We start from the raw sequence: 19,445 nt of genomic DNA, 5'->3' as shown, positions 1-19,445 counted from the left end.
GCCAGTTATATGGAAAACGTTATTTGAGACACCCCACTTGGAACGACCTTCAACAAATATATGAGGTGCATCTAGAAAAGCATGGAATACCCGGCATGATTGGTAGCTTGGATTGTCGTCAATGGCGTTGGTATAATTGTCCAACCGCATGGCGAGGTCAACATACACGGGGTGATAAAAAAGGGCCACCTTTGGTATTACAAGCTGTTGCGTCATACGACCTTTGGGTTTGGTCGGCCTTCTTTGGTGTAGCCGGGTGTTTTGACGATATTAATACGTTAGAGGCTTCACCATTAATAGAGGGCTACATTTCTGGAACTATACCAAAGGCCGGTTTTCATGCAAACGGGAACGACCACGAGCATGTCTACTACTTGGCCGATGGTATCTACCCGGAGTATTCGATTATTGTTAAAACGTTTTCTGAAACGTTCGATGAAAAAAGAAAGTATTTTAAAAAATTACAAGAGTCTTCGAGAAAGGATATCGAGAGGTGTTTTGGGGTTCTACAGCAACGATGGCATTTTCTCAGAAATCCTTGTCGCATGTGGCATAAGGATAGAATACGAATGACCATGTATGCTTGCATCATTTTGCATAATATGATCATTGACGATGATGGAAGAGCGATATGCCAAAACTATATTCCAGAAGATTTAGTCGAAGGAACCCAAGCAACAATGGAAGAGAGACTCGCAAATGCTCAGCTATTGCGATCTAGAGAAATACATAACACGTTGAAGGCGGATTTGGTTGAGCATGCTTGGGCGATTCGCCCAATTCGATTCAACAGTGATCACGACGAAGATTCCGAGAAAGAAGAGGTTGAGGAATTCGAAGACGGGAACTTTGAAGACGTAGGTTTGAATGCTGGAGAAAACGAAGAGGAAGAGGGAGAGAACGAAAATGAAACCGAAGAATAAATTTATTTTTTAGGTGTAATTTTTTTTGCTTTAACTTTTTTTTTATTTTAATGTATTGTTTTTTATTTAATGGAATATTTTTTAATTTTATAAAACTTAGAAATTAATTAAAAAAATTAAAATTAAATTAATTGAGTAATGATGACAAAGGAGCTTTATGACTACGGCATCAAATTGCATAACGCCCCATAAGGCCCCTTGCTGACGTATCATATCATATGTCGCATAACGCCCCCAAAAAGGCTTTATGACTACAATGGCCTTATGGCGGAGATTGGCAAGTTGGTGTAACGTATTTTATGAAAAAAAAATTAATTTAAGTCAATTTATATTATTTTAAAAATATTCCTTCAACGAATGATAAAACAAAAAATGCGACGTAATTAATTAACGGTTACAATTCCAAACTATGAAACGGAGAGACAGAGGGAGAAAATAAAAATAAAACATTTTTTCATATAATAATAATATTTCCTTACAAATGCTGCTTCAATCTTCCTATCACAAATTCATCATAGTCATACGTGACGGAACGGTTACGTCCAATTGGCTTCGTGTACACAATTGGGTTTCTCATCTCATCTCATCTGGTATGTATGTATGCTGCTGCTGATTCACTTTTTATGCAATCATACATACCGGAGTTTTACAAGCACACAGTCCAAAAAGAAGTAATTTAGTGGCAGTTGCTTTGAATGTTAAATCGTCTACTCTTCAATTGCAAAGTTGATTACAGTTTATGAAAAAAAAAAAAAAAATTCGATCTAATACCAATAATAAATATTCTTGCAAATTTTATATGATCAAGTTCCATTTTGTTGTAAAAAAAGATAGAAAGTAAAAAGGTTTTGATAACCATAGCTAGCCCTATGAAAAAGAAGAAGGAGGATGTCATAACTACAGGATGATTATTTTGATTGAATGATAATCACTCAATAAGAAGGACAAACCACAGGATGATGATTCTGATAAAAGTATCTATCATCTATTTTTATTAATTTTAATTCTTATCTTATTATATATTAGGATGTCACAGTTGGATTGAAAATCAATCATCAAATCAAATAGAAGATGGACAAGAGACCTATTCACGGTGACCCCGCCATGGAATTTCGTGATTGGAGGGCTCAACTTCAACGGAAAAGGATAATAAACAAGATGTGTGTACTTATTTGTTCTTTTTAATTTCTTATTGTTTGTGCACTATAAAATTTGGTTATGCTAATCTGCTTCAGTCTGCACTTTTATTTTCTAAAATGTTGTTTTCTACCTGAAATTTGTGCTTTGTATTTGCATCAGTTTGACTGACATGTGTCGCCCTTGTGTAGAATGGATACCTTGAAAAAGCATCTTCCTTTCTCTGGATATGAGAGACTTCAGGAACTTAAGAAAATAGCTGAGAGGGTTGAACGGGAGATCCATACTGCTGCCACAAGCCAGGTTTGTTGTGTTCTTTATATACTTCATACAAGTAGTTTTGTAGTTTTCGGTTATTGCCCTTTTGCTTTTGTGGAATGAAGAATTATTTGCAACTCTTTAAGAAATGGAAGTGATATCATGTTTCTCGTAGTACACCGTAAGGTGTTTCTGGACCTAAAATCATGTAATTTCTTTCGTTTGCAGTCTGAATATTCACGTAAGGTATGCTTCATGATGCTGACTATGGAGACTAGATTAAAGAATCCCATGCTGTCAAACTCTGCTGCTATTACGGTAAATCCCTCAGTGCCAGTAGATTCGACAGCTCAAACGGACAATCCAAACAACGGAGATTGGCAAGAAGAAGTTTACCAAAAGGTATTGTATATTATCTTACATTTCTTTTAAAGCAGTGAAAACGTCTGACATCACATAACGCTTTTGACTTGAATAAAATCATCACCACTAGTACTGTTCCATTGGTGTTATGACTTATATGATAAGTAACTAAAGGGTAAACATGCATTTTTACGTATGTTTTTTTATGATCGGTGAGCTGGAATATCAAATTCTTTCCAATTCAGGCTCCGTGACATTGATTTCATTTATTCTGATTACAGAATAAATGAAATTCTGATTACAGAATAAATGAAATCAATGTCTTACAGATAAAAGCTACGAAAAAAGCTTTTTTACGTATGTTTTTTTATGATCGGTGAGCTGGAATATCAATTTCTTTCCAATTACAGGCTCTGTGACGTTGATTTCATTTATTCCTATTACAGATAAAAGCTATGCAAAAGCTGTATCTACTGGAATCTGATGATTGGAAGGCTCAATTGCAAGACTCTTCTAGTTTACCTTCTGCATTGCCACCTGGCAATGACTTACAACAACCCACCTTGACAAACGTTGCTGGTCAAAATATAAACATGCAGACCATTCAAAATATGTCTAGTGTTCAACAAAACCAGCTCATCGGACAACAATATAACTACCTTGTAACACAGGGCCACCCCCTGTACCAGGAGCAACTCCAGCAGCTCCTGCAACAGCGGATGCTGCAACAGCAGAGGTTGAGGCCTACTGAAGGTGCAAGTGTGGCTGTTGGGGACCCCACCATGGAATCTGGTGATTGGAGGGCTCAACTGCAAGCAGATATAGGGGAAAGGATCATGAACAAGTTGTACGTACTTATATTATTCTTTTACTTCTCTTATTTTTTGTGCTCTAAAAATTTGTATAATGATGTTTTCTACCCAAAATTTCTGCTAACTATTTGAATTATTCTTGATTGACATGTATTGATCTTGTGTAGATTAGATACCGTGAAGAAGCATCCTCCATTCCCTGGACATGAGGGACAACAGGTTCTTACGAAAATAGCCGAGAGGATTGAAGAGGAGATTTATTTTGTTGCCACAACCCGGGTTAGTTTATGTTCTTTAATATTATACTGATTGTTTTGTAGTTTTTATTTTCTTCTGTTGATTTTGCAAGTTATATCATGTTTATCATATACCTCAATGTATTGTAACACCTTAAAGGCTTAAATAATGTAATTTATTTGGTTTGTAGTCTGATTATTTACGGAAGATATCCTTGAAGATGCTAATTATGGTGAATACATTACATAATCCCATGTGATCAAACTCTGCTGCTCAACAGAACATGATGAATTCCATAGAGTCCTTTTATAATCCTTACAGCAGGTCACAAGTGAGTTGGCCCCCGAATCTGATATTTCAGATTGTATGATATCTTTGTGAGCTGCTCAAATGTTGCTTGATCTTCTTATCTTCTTTTGAAGTTATGTTACCATTAGCAGGGTAGGGTTTGCTATTTATAAGGGGGTGGCGGCGCAACTTGTTGCTCGTCTACCTGCCATTAGTCTGTAATCGTCTCTATTTTAAGTTGACTTTATGTTTAAAATTAAAATATATTAAAACTGCAAAAGAATATTCAATATCCAACTCTAAAAAAAATTAAGAGTGAATTTTAAGGATTGTCCTTTATCTTTATACTCATTTTCAGGCGTTGTCCTTTATGTTCAAAGTTGACGAGTTTTGTCCTTTATGTTTTCATATCTTACACGTTTTGTCCTTTAAGCCTAACCCAATTAGTTTTTTCAGTTAAATTTGGTCATATGCTTTGCACATGAGGGCATTTTTGTCAATTCAAAGGTAAGTTCAGTGGCAGATTTACAGGTCAAAGCTTCTACAACCTTTGAATTGACAAAAATGCCCTCATGTGCAAAGCACATGACCAAATTTAACTAAAAAAACTAACTGGGTTAGGCCTAAAGGACAAAACGTGTAAGATATGAAAACATAAAGGACAAAACTCGTCAACTTTGAACATAAAGGACAACGCCTGAAAATGGGTATAAAGATAAAGGACAATCCTTGAAATTCACTCAAAAATTAATGGTCTAAAAGTCGGTTTACATTTGCATATTTCAACAGGAAAAAAAATGATCTAAACTTTTTCATGTCGTTTATGTTTATAAACTTTAGCTGTTATAGTTTCTTTTTCGAGTCTGGGAGTTTTGTTTTGCATCTTTATTGGTATTCTAACCCGGAGGTGGCGGGTTCGAGTCTTGCTCGTTCCCAATGCCCCTACGGTAGCGGATTTACCCCCAAACTCAGGCTTACTGGGTGGCGGTCTGCGAGGTGGGATCACCTTGGCGGTTGGGAGGACCGTGGAATATCCCCCCCTTCTTTCGTTAACGTCCTAACGCCCAAAGTGGTCCAAGTCAGGTAGGTCCACCTCCAATACATCAATCAAACTTTTTTGTTTTTTTTTTATTATTTTAACTTTTAATTGAAACATAACATTAAAAGATGAGTTAATTAAACTCCATTAACCGGTTACATGCTATATTAAACCACAAATAGTCTACACAAGACTCATATAAGGGCGTGTTTGACTAAGCAACTTATTAAATTATTGGCTATTTGAAAACTCATAACTCATAAGCTTAAGCTTTAAAATGATGTTTAACGAGTATATATATATATATATATATGAGGGAAAAAACCAATAACTCAATAATTCACTAGGTTGAATAGTTTTGAGTTTTGTTAGGGATGGAGCCTGCGACCAATTGCTTCGTGTGCGCCCTGCTACCGAAACCCTAAATCCGATAAATAGCCATCTGTGACTGGTATGTATGCTTTGAATGTTAAATCGTTTACTGTTATATTGCAAAATTGATATAATTTTGACTTCAATCTAACAAACACCACTACTATTGCGAAATTGATTCCATTTTTATTACAAAAAAGGTAAAGAGGTTTTGATAACCATAGATAGCCCTAAGAACTTCCTTCTGATTGGATTGGATTGGATGAAACCACTCTTAACCATAGGATATATGCATTTACAAGATAAAAATATGATAACTTCATTTTAGAGACTCAAAGTAAATGAATGATCACCAAGTAGAAGATGAATCAATACGTGTTTATTTAGCTTTTGATACATAGCCCCGGACTGGGTTTAGCGGGTTGTGTATAGTAATTTCTCGACCCGGCCCCAAACTTTGCTTTTAGTAGGATTGGTTTTGCTATTCAAAAAGGGTTGCGGCGCAGCTTGTTGCCCGCTTTATTGTAATAGTCCTTCAACGTATTATGATATTATTTACCTAATTGGAGGCCTGCTCTACGTGCAGGTGCCGCTGTCAGTGACTCCACCATGGAATCAGGAGATTGGAAGGATGATGAGCAACGCCAAATGATAGTGAACAAGATGTATGTACTTATATTATGCTTTGAGTTACTGGTTTTCTACACTTTTATTTTGTAAAATTGTGTTTTTTTACCTTAACTTGTGCTTTATATTTGCATTAGCTTAAGTGATGCGTGCCGACCTTGTGTAGAATGGATATCTTTAAAAAGCATCTCCCTTTCTCCGCATATGAGAGACTACAGGAACTTAAAAAAATAGCAGAGAGGGTTGAAGAGGAGGTTTATACTGCTGCCACAAGCCAGGTTTGTTCTGTTCTTTATATTATATATGCCAGTGGCGGACCCAGGAATTTTTTCATGGAGGTGCGGAATATTTTTTTTTGGATTTTAGGCCCGTTGGTATATAAAAAAATTCGGTTCATATCGAGTCGGTTCGGGTCGGGTCATGTAAAACAAAAGAACATCAAGCTAAAATATATATAATCATCAAAAACATGTCAAACGTCGTTACAAATATATTTAAAATGTCGCCCTATGGGTTTTCATTTTTTGAAATCTATCCAAAACTTCTAGAGCTACTTTTCTAAGCAAATCTTTCTCTATATAACATATACAACTAATTTTCAACACTAAACACTTAAACAATAATCACCAAACTTCATAATTTTCAACTTTAAAATCAAGTACTAGTTTTAATTGTTGATTCCTTCTAACTAACCATTTAAACACTCTAAAGTTTAACTAAAACAACAAAATCAGCCAACTAAAGTTTCAAAAAACAACAAAACAACTAAAATTTCAACCTTTTTTAACAATTTTATTTCTCCTAAAAATCCAAATAAAACAAGAAAACAACAAAGTAATCGAACCATACCCGGAAAGAGTGATGAAGATGTTGTTTTCATGAGTTTGGTGGCCGGAATTGCGGTGGGTTGGGTTATTATATTTTAATTCAAATTAGATTATTATATTGGGTTGGGCTTGGATTATGGTGTGTTTATTGGGTTAAAGGTTAAGAGAAAGTTAATTAGTTAAGTGGAAAGTTAATTAGTTTGTATTTTTTTTTTTTTTAAATCAGTGTTTACATAAAAAAATTTATAAATTCATAAGATTTTTTTCCTAAGGAAGGCGGTCGAAAATTTCCAAGGGGTGCGGATGAAAATTTTCAAGGGGTGCGGTCGGGATTTTATCAGGAATTTAACACTAAATTTTCTTTTTTCAAGGGGTGCGCCCGCCCACCTTATTATATATGTGGGTACGCCCCTGATATATGCTCATGTGGAATGAAGAATTTGCAATTCTTTAGGGTACGGAAGTGTTTGTCCTACACCGTAAATCATGTTTTTTTTTTTTTTTTTTGTTTGCAGTCTGAATATTCACGGAAGATATGCTTGAATATGTTGATTCTGGATACTAGATTACAACATTCCTTAGAACCATTAGATTCGACAAATCAAACGGATGATCTCAATGGCGAAGATTGGCAAGAGGAAGTTTATCGAAAGGTGTTGTATAATATCCTACATTTCTTTTAAAGCACATGACATCACAAAATGCATTTGAGTTGAATAAAATCATCACCATTAATACTGTTCCATTTCATTTGAATAGCATTGGCGGTATGATTTATCTATACTACTATGGAATGCATTTTAAATGGGTAGTAAAGTAATTTAACTTCATTTAAGATGGACACTATTGTAATTTACCATAAAGTTTAAGACACGTTAATACATTATTTAATAAACTTCTAAATAAATGCACTTATTGCACTCATATAAATACAAAAAAAAGGAGTTAAATGCCATTTTAGTCCTTGTGGTTCGGGCCATTTTGTCAGTTTAGTCCAAAGGTTTGAAACGTTGCCATTTTAGTCCACTGGGTTAACTCCATCCATTTTTTCTGTTACCTAGAAGGGTAATCCGATCATTTTATATGGTCGAATTGCCCTTCTAGTTAACAGAATTACATATAAAATGAGCGAAATGCCCTTCTAGTTAACAGAATAAAGGGATGGAGTTAACCCAGTGGACTAAAACGGCAACATTTGAAACTATATGGACTAAAATGGCAACGTTTCAAACCTTTGGACTAACCTGACAAAATGGCCGAAACTACAGGGACTAAAATGGCATTTAACTCAAAAAAATACTACAAATATAACTAGATCCCATAAGAAAAATATTATAATAGATAAAAAAATATTAATAATAATTTCATGCAATAAGTAATAACAACGTATATTTAGATGTTTTTCTTATAACCATGAGAACCTCACCAGCTTTTTCTTCCCTCAAACCGGACTGGGTTTTTTTTAAGAGGGATTAGAACCGGTTTTGGCTAGAAATCGGGTTGGGCCAAAAATAAACTGAACCTCCTAGAACCGATTGTGGTTTGGAGAAACTAAAACATTTTTTGTTTTTTGTTTTTTTTTTGTAATGTTTTAGTTGTATTTTTTTTTTTAATTCATTAGTGTTATTTTTACTTTTTCGCCTACATTTCCATTTAAATTTTGTTCAAAATCGGTGTCCCACGCCACGAAGCACGGTGGGCCACTTCTAGTATTAGTAAGCAATTTAAGGTGAATCATGTATTTTTATATATGTTTTTGATGACCTATGAGTACATGCTCTATGTCATTGATTTTTTTTCTTCTGATTACAGATAAAAGCTATGAAGGAGTTATATCTACTAGAATCGTCAACCGGAAATCCACATGGCGAAGATTGGCAAGAGGAAGTGTATCAAAAGGTCTTACATTTTTTGAAAGCAGTGAAAGCACCTCACATACTAATTTGCTTTTGAATTGAACAAAATTCATCGTCATTATTGTAAACCAAAGTTTAGTTTTGTTTCTTTCTTTTTCGCATTGATTTCAAAATATAAAATCCGAGTAAAAACAAAATAGTTACTGAAAATATCAATTAAATGGAAAGAGCGTATACAAGTGTTTTGTTTGTTTGTATGATTGTGTTACCATTCTCTTGTTTATTATAGGTTATCGCAGTTATTACTGTTCCATTAGAATGTCATTAAGCAACTAAAGGAGATATATGCAGTTTTTTTGTGAATGTTTTCAATGAACTGTGGGTAGGAATATTAATATATTTTATTCTGATTACAGATAAAAGCTATGAAGGACCTGTATCTACTAGATTTGAATGCCGTGCACCAGAAAGTCATTTCCAAATTGCAGCAGGTAAGTTAGTGGCTTGTATCAAAATTGGAAATCTTTTTAGTTTAAATGCATGTCGAATCGTTTAAAAGTTATATGTTGTCTTGCAAAGGCATTTGATGAAAACCTTTTGTTGTGCAGCATGTTTCTCTTCAGCTACCAGAAAACGAGCGAGTAGAGAAGCTGAAAGCGTTAAAATATATGTTGGAGCGTTACATGCAATTCGTACAAATTTCTAAGCGTGGAATACGAGCTAATCATAAAGACAAGCTGGGTACCTATGAGAGTCAGATTATTATTATCCTCAGTGCAGATAGGAGGTTACGAGCAGCGACTCCTCAGCAGCAAACACGAGCACTTCCTTTACCAAGTACACAATATTTGCAGCAATCTGAACCAACACATTCTCTGACACTAGTTCAATCAGGGGGTCCAAATATCGCTGCTACTCTCTCAGGGGGTTCAAATGCTCAGCAGAACATGATGAATTCCATACAGCCCATTTGATCCGGGTCAGAATAGTTGTATGAACTCCTTACAGCAGGTCTCTAGTCGGTCTCTCGGCAACAAATTACAGTGAGTGGATCTCAACAATTGAACTTTCATATTGTATAGTCCTGTTATCTTTGTTTGAAATTATGCCACCTAGGCAATAAGTATAGATGTCCTGCTTTTACATGTGTATATTTGAACTAAAACTTGTATAAACGTTCATATTATATGATGTATTTGTTTTAAAGCTTATTTGGGTCAACAATTATCTAAATCTAAATGAGTATATGATAATCTCAATCCTTATTTTTGTTTTTATTTCCTTTTAGGGAAAATTTTACAAACTAGCGACATTTCACCCCATTTTACCTCAACCTAAAAAAAGGATTCCCCCTATATTATTTACTTAATTTCTATTTAAACCAACAAAAAGCCGTTTACATTTCACCCCATTTTACCTCATTTCTCTCCAAATTTCCTTCCCTACTCTCTCATTTTATACAAATATTTCTACCATGGATCCAAACTTCCCAAACACTCCGAACCGACCCCCATTTACACCACCCTGCTACCCAACCACACCCGTCAACCCCACTAATGTGTACAAATTTGTAGGAATAGAATCGGATGGTGATGGTATGATGGTCAACCCCACTAATGTGTACAAATTTGTAGGAATAGAATCGGATGGTGATGGTATGACGGTGGGTGGTGATAGGTGTCAATTGTACCGGCGCTTGCGGAATGATACTAGATCACTTGCGGAATGCTACTAGATCCATTTTGAGGATGATATCTAGTAAATTGGATAACAAATATATTACTATTTGTAATCATTAAATTTGTGCACAAAATTTGTCGTAAACAAATTTGTCGTAGACAAAAGTTATGTTGACCATGTGCTAGTAAATGGAGACTAGAATTGTTTCTATTCAATTGAATGACAAAGAATGACAACGATGTCATTTATGGTTCTTGTAAATTGAATTCATCTAGTAAATTGAATTCATTCTTTGTAATCATCAAATTTGATTGCAATTTTGTCGTAGACAAAAGATGCCTTCCATTTGATAGTACTTTGTAATCATTAAATTTGATTACAAATTTTGTCGTAGAGCCTTGGCTAAAACAAGTATAGTTTATGGGTGTCATTTTTTGATTAAAGCCATTATTCTTTTTGGTTGTCATAAGTAGCAGTTGGTTCTAGACTTTCGTCATAGAGGGCTATTTGATCTTGAATAGCTTTTAATTCTATGAAAACCAAATCATGTCGGTATTTGAACCTCGGGAGCTCTCTACAATCACCATATGATATTTCTTCAACTTATGGTCTATCTTATATAACTTCTATTTCATTGTTTGATGCGGTTTTATAAACTTCTGTTATATAAATCCATCACAATGTCAAATGCATTGATTTCATTATATCAAAACCATTCCATGGAAATCAACTGAAAAAAAATCATTTCAATGTAAGAAATCAGATGATCAATCGACCCAACGAAGAAATCAAAATCAGACAAACAAAACTAGGAAAAAAATGATTGAACTGCCACTGGACAGAATTCAAACGATGATGTTGGTGGAAATAAAAAACGATGGTGTTTTGGTAGATATTTTCAGTTTTGCCCACCATGACCCGCGAAAACTTATATCTTACGGGGCAGGAAAAATGTGCGTTATGTGCCATTTGGCAACCACGTCAGCACGTGTCAGAAAAGTAGCGTGGTGCAAAAAGGGAGGAGCGGGAGGGGCGTGAAAGAGTGGCGTTATTTGACATGTGGCACACACTTTTTAGCTTGCATTTGTTGGGATAGATTCGCAAGAAGATGGTCGTACGCTAATGTGTTCGGATCGGGATAATGGGGTTGTGTTGTTTGAGACCGTTGAGACGACGTAGTGTTCGGTATTTCGCCTACACCATAGGGGTTGTTCGGATCGAAGGTGTGGTTGTGTGGATGCGTATTTTTTTTTCATCAAAAGTAGAGAGATGTTACATATATTTTTTTGGGTTGGGTTGAAAAGAATGTGCTAAAATTAGTGGAATACGTTAGGTTTTTTTGTAAGGTGACTTATTATTTTTTTTTTTTTAAATTGAAAATCGTTTTATGTTTAAAATTAACCGTTGGGGTCGAACGGTTATAATCCAAACCAGCTGAACCACACCAACTCATCACACAATTTCACTCCACGCCGGTGGAGTGGAGATGTTGTCACCCCACACACAACGCCCCTCCACGTCGTTCGTGAGCCGGTGTACCCAACATTTAGAGGCCACAAGGATGTTATTTCCACGCCCACCCCGTGTGGTCTAAGAGTGTATTTGGGATTGCTCATTTAACTTTAAAAGTGTTTTTTTTTGTCAAAAGTGCTTATTAACTTATAATTTTTTTAAAATGGGTTTTTAAAAAAAAATGTTTGAATTAACTTTTGTGACGGGGAACGTGAGATAACTAAAAAAGATGTTATAAGTTTCAATGTTTAGTTCCTATTTTAAAATGTGAGGGTTAAAATAGTAATTTATGTTCAAACAACCAAAAGTCATTTAAAAAGAGAGGATTTTGTGGTTCAAACACTTTTTAACTTATTGGTTTTTTTTAAGAGTAAACTGCCAAAGTGGTCCCTGACGTTTGGTCACTTTTGACACTTTAATCTGTGGTTTCAATTTTGTTGTCATTTTCATCAAAAATCAAAATATAGTTAGATTTTTTAGTTAACATCCAGTTTTTTTTGTCTTTTTTCTTTCTTTTAATAAAGGGCAAAATGATCTTTTAACATTTTATTATAACAAATTAAAAAACATGATCATTTTAGCCTTCATTAAAAGAGAGGAAAAAAAACTGGTTGTTAACGGAAAATATAACCATATTTTGTTTTTGGATAAAAATGACAACAAAATTGAAATCACCTAAAACTAATTCAAAAAATTTGAGTTTTAAACTAAAGTGATAAAAATAACGCTTGATTTTTTAAAAAAGTAAACTGGTCATAAGGTTGGGTTATTTTTATCACTTTAGTTTAAATCTGGTTTCAATTTTGTTATCATTTTTATCCAAAAACAAAATTTGGTTATATTTTAGTTAACATCTAGTTTTTTGTCTTTTTTCTTCATTTTAATGAAAGACAAAATGGTATTTTAACGTTTTATTATAATAAATTAAAAAACCTGACTATTTTGGCCTTCATTAAAAGAGAGGAAAAAAAAAAAAAAAAAAAGTAGATGTTAACTGAAAATATAACCAAATTTTGTTTTTAGATAAAAATGATAACAAAATTGATACTAGTTTTAAACTAAAGTGATTAAAAAAAAAAACCCCAACCTTATGACCAGTTTACTTTTAAAAAAAAAATCAATAACAAGTCATTCTCAAAATCAATCTCAAACGCTGTAAAGTGTGAACTATAAAAAGAAAAATGGCTTCTGAATATCTGCTTGATTGAAAAACCCTCTGATATCTTAGATACCCTCCAATTGCTCTGTGTTCGCCGGTTACCAAAACCCTAACTCCGAGAATTCGGCATCTGGTATGTACCCTTTTTACACAATCATATTGCGGTATTATATTCATAATACTGGAGTTTTAGAGTATTTGCATCACACTATTTCGTTTTTCTTTATGCAATCTAATGCGGTTATATCTCTGATGATACTTTCACATTGAGTGTCACAATATGATTGAAATTGAAAATTAATCATGAAATAGATGTAATCAGAAGCCTACTCAGGGTGAAAATTGCTCTGTTGCCATGGAATCTGGTGATTGGAGGGATCAACTGCAACGGCAAACTTTCCTGTGCAAGATGTATGTATAAAGTTATCACTTTTGATTTCTTATCATTATTGTTTTATTTTATTATGATTTAAGAATATGAATTTGATTATTTATGATGACCTGCTTGAGTGTCAATTGATTGGTGCCACATATGTTTTAAGATGTATGAATTTTGTGCTAAATAACCGCATCATTTTGCGTTGATCTTGTGTAGAATGGATACATTGAAGAGGCATCTTCCTTTCTCTAAATATGAAAGACTACAGGAACTTAAGAAAATAGCCGAGAGGGTTGAACAAGAGATTTATACTGTTGCCACAAACCAGGTTTATAGTGTTCTTTATATTATATAACTATATAAGTAGTTTTGTAGATTTTGCAACTGTTTAGGACATCTATATGTTATCATGTTTATTGTATACATGTGGATCTAAAATCTATTAGAGTTAATTGCCAATTTCGTCCATGTGGTTTGTCCAATTATGACAATCCAGGCCAAATTTCAAATTTGTACCATTTCCGTCCCTAACATTCTTGAAACATGCCAGTTCCGTCCAAAAAACTAACGGCTGTTAAAACCTGTTGTTTAATGAAGGGTAAAAACGTCATTTTATTTTTTATATTCCTTTTTTCCTAGAAGGGGTGGGATTTTAATAGGGTTTAAAAAAAGGAAAAAACTAAAGAAAAATGGAAAATGACGTTTTTTTACCCCTCATTAAACAACAGGTTTTAACAGCCGTTAGGTTTTTGGACGGAACTGACATGTTTCAAGAATGTGAGGGACGGAAATGGTACAAATTTAAAGTTTGGCCTGGACTGGCATACCACAGGGACGAAAATGGCAGTTAACTCAAGATATTAGTTAGGATAGGTTCTCTGTATATTATCCTTATTGTATTCCTATTTACAGTTAATTAATACTACATAATACCTTACAAGGTTTTCATAATTATATATAAAATCATGTAATTTTTTTGGTTTGCAGTCTGAATATACACGGAAGATATGCTTTATGATGCTGACAATGGAGACTAGATTACAAAATCCCGTGCGATCAAAGTCAAACTCCGCTATTTTATATAATAGTGTAAACCCCTCAATACCATTAGATTCGTCAGCAAATGGAGATTGGCAAGAAGAAGTGTATCAACAGGTGCTGTATATTATCTTACATTTCTTTTCTTTTACACCAGTTAAAGCACCTGAGATCACTTTATGCTTGAGAAAATAACCACCATTATTCTAAACCAAAGTTTATTTTAGCCTTTCGTTGCACTGGTTTCATATTTTACCAATCAAAGTCAAGAGTAGGGATGGCAACGGGCCGGGTATGGTCCGGGTTTAGCTAATCCCGGCCCCGGACCCGAGTAAAAAACCCCGTCCCAAACCCGATGGGTTTCCCCATGGGTATCGGGGATCCCCGTTATTAATGATTAATATCAAATATCTAGCAAGACTCAAGAGTGTGTGTAAGTTTTTTGTCTGTAATCATGCTTGTGTTGATTTTCAATAAAGTTGCTCCATTTGAATAGAAAGTGATGTTATGACATAAAATAATAAGCAACTAAAGTGGGATCGTTTATTTTTACTAATGTTTTCGAGAAACTGTAAGTGGGAATATTGATCTCTTTCAGTATAGGCACTCTAATCTTCTGTCTTTCCTTCTGATTACAGATAAAAGCTATGAAGGACCTGTATTTACTAGATTCTACAGCTCAGACCGGCAACCCAAATGGCGAAGATGTGCAAGAGGAAGTGTATCAAAAGGTTTTGTATGCTATCGTATATTTTTTGAATGAAGTGACATCTCCTTTGGCTTATGAGTTGAATACAAAATTCATCAGCATTGTTCTAACCAAAGTTTAATTTTGCTTTTTTTTTTTTTCGCACTAATTACAATTTTCAAAAGGCAAATTGGATTTAAATAATCCGAACTGGCTCTTTTTTGCCGATAATAATCTCAACGCAGTTATTTACCCATAGTGGTCCGAACTTTTCCATTTTGTTTGTAAAATAGTCCGCCGTTAAAATAAACATAAAGGAGTTAAGTTTTTTTTCCAAATTACGAACCTATGTTTTCGGGCTTTTGATCAGATCGAGGATACGAGTTTATTGATGTAAAACTTACCTCGAAACAATGCTCTTAACGACTTGATTTTTGTTGATTAGAAGTTCAAACACCCGTATTGAAGCACGTACCGTTTTCGTTGTTTAGAGCATTGTTTCGAGGTAAGTTTTACATCAATAGACTCACATCCTCGTTCTGATCAAAAGCCCGAAAACATCGGTTTGTAATTTGGAAAAAAACTTAACTCGGTTATGTTTTTATAACGGCGGACCATTTTACAAACAAAATGGAAAAGTTCGGACCACTGTGGGTAAATAACTGAGTTGGGATATCGGCCAAAAAGAGCCGGTTCGGATTATTGAAATCCAATTTGCCTTTTCCAAATCTAAAGCTATTTGAGTAGAAAAAAAGTTGTTACTGAAGATATCAATCAAATGTCAATGGTGTTTGCAGTTACTACTGTTCCAAACTTCCAATTAAATAGCCATAACTGCTAAAGGGGAATAATTAATTTTTACAAATATTATCGATGAACTATGAGTGGATATATTATTCTTTTTCAATATATAGGCGGCTATATGAACTGGATTATTTTTTTCTTCTGGTTACAGATAAAAGCTATGAAGGACCTGTATCTACTTGATTTGTTTGACATGCATCAGAAAATCGTTTCAAAATTCCAGCAGGTAAGTTGGTGGCTCTTATCAAATTTGGGAATCTTTTCAATTTAAAACCATGTAGAATCATTTAATTCAATATGTTATCTTGCAAATGCATACAGAAAAGACTTTTGATGATAACCTTTTGTTATCCAGCTTGATTCTCTTCCTCAGCAACCAGAAAACGAGGTACTTGAGAAGCTGAAAGTGTTTAAAAATATGTTGGAGCGTTACATGCAATTCTTACAAATCCCTAAGCATGGAATACTAGCCAACTATAAAGACAAGCTGTGTACCTATGAGAGGCAGATTATTAGTGTCATCAATGTAAATAAGGGGAAACCCGGGCCTTCTCAGCAGCAATCACGAGCTTGACCCGGGTCACAATAGCTTAACATTGAACTTTCGTATAGCAGCAGGTCTTGAGTCGTTCGTCCCAACAATTGAACTTTCGTATTGTGTGGCTGTTTTAAATGCTGCTTAATCTTGTTATCTTTGTTTGAAGTTATGACACCCTGGCAACAAGTATAGATGTCATCTTCCTGGCTTTTACATGTATATTTGAACTCGAACTTATTCAAACGTTTATATTATATGATGTAGGGTTCAACGCATGTTTGATCTGCCAGTAGTATATGGGTTATTGGATTTTATCATCCCAATTATTGGCTATTGGCCACTACTATTATAATATATAAACTTAAGAGTAAATTACAAGTTCTGTCCTTTATGTTTACACCAAATTACAAGCGCTGTCCTTTTTTCTAAAAGTTTACAGGCGGTGTCCTTTACCTTCTAAAATCTTGCACGTTATGTCCTTTAAACCAAACCCAGTTAGATTTTTTTGTTTAATTTGGTCATGTGCAATGCACATGACTGCATATTTGTCAATTCACATTCCTAGGTGCTATGTGAAAATAGTTAATGTCTAGGGACTACTATGAAAAAATATATATATGATTTAAAAAAAACAATATGCCTATCTATTTCTTCTTCACTTTTCTCCATATTCTTCTGAAACTTTCAATTAGGGTTTACACCTTTCATCAATGGAATGGAGAACACACAAACCCTAAATTAACTACACGATCCATCACCATGGAGCCTCGTACTCACAGAAACGGTACCGACGCCGCATCAGACGGCGCCGGCGACGCCGTTCCGCCGCCTGCACCGCCGCCGCCGATGTCCAGTGTTAATGCTCCGCCACCGTTCTTAGTGAAAACTTACGATATGGTTGATGATGCTGCCACCGATAAGTTTGTTTCGTGGGGTGCTGCGAATAATAGCTTCGTTGTGTGGAATCCACCGGAGTTTGCTAGAGATCTTTTGCCGAAATACATTAAGCATAACAATTTATTCAGCTTTGTTCGCCAGCTCAATACTTACGTGTTGTTCACTTGTTCTGTTTCCTTTAATTTCAAGTTAGGGTTGAAAATGTTATGATTGTCTGGTTGTTTGGTAATTGATTGATTTGATGTGTTTTTAAGCTATGGTAAATGATTGTATGATTATGAATTTGTAAGTTATTCGGTTTTCGACTATGATGATCAGTAGGTTTCGAGTTCAAGTTTTAGGGCAAAAAATGGGAGTGTTTTAGTTTGATTAAGATCATCCATTTTTTAGTGTGACTTGTTTATTTAGCAGCTTCGATTTCGCATTTAAAGTGTTTCTCTTTTTTCCGGCAAATTTGACGACTTGTGGAGACTGAATGATTGTGAACAGGGGTGGGTGGGGGTGGGTGGTGCTGGTCGGTAGGTATTGACAGACGGTGGTGGCTATGGTAAACATTTAAATTATACATATATCTTTTTCTTATATTACATAATAGTCCCTAGACATTAAACATTTACACAATAGTTCATGTAATGGTGAATAGACAAATATGCCCTCATGTGCAATGCACATGACCAGATTTAACCAAAAAATCTAACTGAGTTTGGCCTAAAGGACGTAACGTGCAAGATTTTTAAACATTAAGTACAAAACTTGTCAACTTTTGCGCTAAAGGACAGCGCCTGCAATTTGGTGTAAACATAAAGGACAAAACTTGTAATTTACTCTAAACTTAATTATATTTGTATTAGAGAAAAGTGCCCGGATAGTCCCTGTGGTTTGCCAGATTTCACCTATAGTCCCTACATTTCTAAAATTACAGCTATAATCCTCAAGTTTTGCAAATTCGTTCTCGGATAGTCCCTAGCGTGGATGAGGGTTAATTTATCCAGTTAAGTGGGTGTGAAATGACTAAAATGTCCTTTCCCTCCCCTTTCTCTCTATCCCCTTGTCTGCACACCTCCACACCTCACTTCACACCTCCACACCTCACTCCACTGTAACACCACCCCCAAATCCAAACCACTACAACCAAATCCTGCCGTCGCCGGAAAACGAACCACCAAACCACCGCCACTTCATCACCCCTACCCACCCACCAATACCCTCACCGGAAAAGTAAATCAAATGATAGATTAACATGCTTCTGCAGATGGCAAATAGTAAATCAAATGTCTAGATCAAGTGTTTTCTAAATTATAATAAACCCTCTTAAAACCCTAGAGAGAGAGATTGGGATGGGAACGTACAGGGGGAGGGCCATTTTGGATACTTCAGTGTAGTGCTCTTTAAGAGAACGGAGAATCATGGAGTTAACTACTGCAGACGGAGAGTTGGTGCTCGAAGAGTAGTATCGGTGGAATGGTGTGGTGGTGATTTCCGGCAACTGCAACCGAATAGTGCCGGTGGTGCGTGCCATAGCAGTTCTCACATTTCTGCGATTGATGTAGACACCCTTATGAATTGTGATTTTGATTCTTTAAGGTTGAATGTTATAACCTAGCAGTTCTCCACATTTCTGTGATTGATGTAGACGCCCTTATGAATTGTGATTTTGATTCTTTGAGATTGAATGTTATAACCTGCAAATGATAGATTAACATGCTTCTGCAAATGGCAAATAGTAAATCAAATGTCTAGATGAAATGTCAGTGGTTTGGTGGTTCGTTTCCGGCGATGGCAGGATTTGGTTGCGGTGGTTTGGATTTGGGGGTGGTGTTATGGTGGTGTGAGGTGTGGAGATGTGCAGACAAGGAGATGAGGAGAAAGGGGAGGGAAAGGGCATTTTAGTCATTTTACACCCACTTAACTGAACAAACTAACCCTCATCTACGCTAGAGACTATAGCTGTAATTTAAAAAATGTAGGGACTATAGGTGAAATCTGGGCAAACCACAGGGAATATCCGGAC

General features: G+C 35.2%; 4 protein-coding genes across 11 annotated transcripts; all 4 read left to right on the top strand.

Moving 5' to 3' along the window:
• Positions 1–1,400: 1,400 nt before the first annotated feature.
• On the top strand, positions 1,401–4,308 carry LOC110929995 (mediator of RNA polymerase II transcription subunit 15a). 2 transcript variants are annotated; one of them, XM_035987560.1, is made up of 7 exons: positions 1,401–1,513; positions 1,950–2,083; positions 2,252–2,363; positions 2,547–2,636; positions 3,128–3,528; positions 3,661–3,772; positions 3,921–4,308. In XM_035987560.1, exons 2-7 carry the CDS (start codon positions 1,995–1,997, stop codon positions 3,987–3,989), a joined length of 873 nt encoding a protein of 290 aa, XP_035843453.1. In that variant the 5' UTR covers positions 1,401–1,513; positions 1,950–1,994; the 3' UTR covers positions 3,990–4,308. The 2 variants fall into 2 exon arrangements, with proteins under 2 accessions (XP_035843453.1, XP_022028890.1); XM_022173198.2 differs by having other exon boundaries at positions 2,547–2,720.
• Positions 4,309–5,394: 1,086 nt separating this feature from the next.
• Positions 5,395–9,950, top strand: LOC110929996 (mediator of RNA polymerase II transcription subunit 15a). 5 transcript variants are annotated; one of them, XM_035987561.1, is made up of 8 exons: positions 5,402–5,508; positions 5,922–5,932; positions 6,026–6,094; positions 6,223–6,334; positions 7,399–7,536; positions 8,696–8,782; positions 9,156–9,230; positions 9,348–9,950. In XM_035987561.1, the coding sequence occupies exons 3-8, from the start codon at positions 6,039–6,041 to the stop codon at positions 9,711–9,713; spliced, it is 834 nt and encodes a 277-aa protein (XP_035843454.1). In that variant the 5' UTR covers positions 5,402–5,508; positions 5,922–5,932; positions 6,026–6,038; the 3' UTR covers positions 9,714–9,950. The 5 variants fall into 5 exon arrangements, with proteins under 5 accessions (XP_022028892.1, XP_035843454.1, XP_022028894.1 ...); XM_022173200.2 differs by lacking the exon at positions 5,922–5,932 and having other exon boundaries at positions 5,395–5,508; positions 6,016–6,094; XM_022173202.2 differs by lacking the exon at positions 5,922–5,932 and having other exon boundaries at positions 6,016–6,094; positions 6,194–6,334.
• A 3,144-nt stretch (positions 9,951–13,094) lies between these two features.
• Positions 13,095–16,765, top strand: LOC110929997 (mediator of RNA polymerase II transcription subunit 15a). 3 transcript variants are annotated; one of them, XM_022173204.2, is made up of 7 exons: positions 13,095–13,223; positions 13,413–13,501; positions 13,686–13,797; positions 14,457–14,624; positions 15,146–15,238; positions 16,151–16,225; positions 16,355–16,765. In XM_022173204.2, exons 2-7 carry the CDS (start codon positions 13,446–13,448, stop codon positions 16,571–16,573), a joined length of 723 nt encoding a protein of 240 aa, XP_022028896.1. In that variant the 5' UTR covers positions 13,095–13,223; positions 13,413–13,445; the 3' UTR covers positions 16,574–16,765. The 3 variants fall into 3 exon arrangements, with proteins under 3 accessions (XP_022028896.1, XP_022028895.1, XP_022028897.1); XM_022173203.2 differs by having other exon boundaries at positions 13,403–13,501; XM_022173205.2 differs by having other exon boundaries at positions 13,135–13,223; positions 13,425–13,501.
• Positions 16,766–17,201: 436 nt separating this feature from the next.
• LOC110929999 (heat shock factor protein HSF8) lies at positions 17,202–17,841 on the top strand. The gene has a single exon (XM_022173207.2). It carries the CDS (start codon positions 17,297–17,299, stop codon positions 17,642–17,644), a length of 348 nt encoding a protein of 115 aa, XP_022028899.1. The 5' UTR covers positions 17,202–17,296; the 3' UTR covers positions 17,645–17,841.
• Positions 17,842–19,445: the final 1,604 nt, after the last annotated feature.

Source organism: Helianthus annuus, chromosome 3 (genome assembly GCF_002127325.2).
Source record: "Helianthus annuus cultivar XRQ/B chromosome 3, HanXRQr2.0-SUNRISE, whole genome shotgun sequence".
In the NCBI taxonomy this organism is placed as follows: domain Eukaryota; kingdom Viridiplantae; phylum Streptophyta; class Magnoliopsida; order Asterales; family Asteraceae; genus Helianthus; species Helianthus annuus.
Note: the sequence above shows the minus strand (reverse complement) of the source record. Positions and strands in the feature narration are given on the sequence as shown.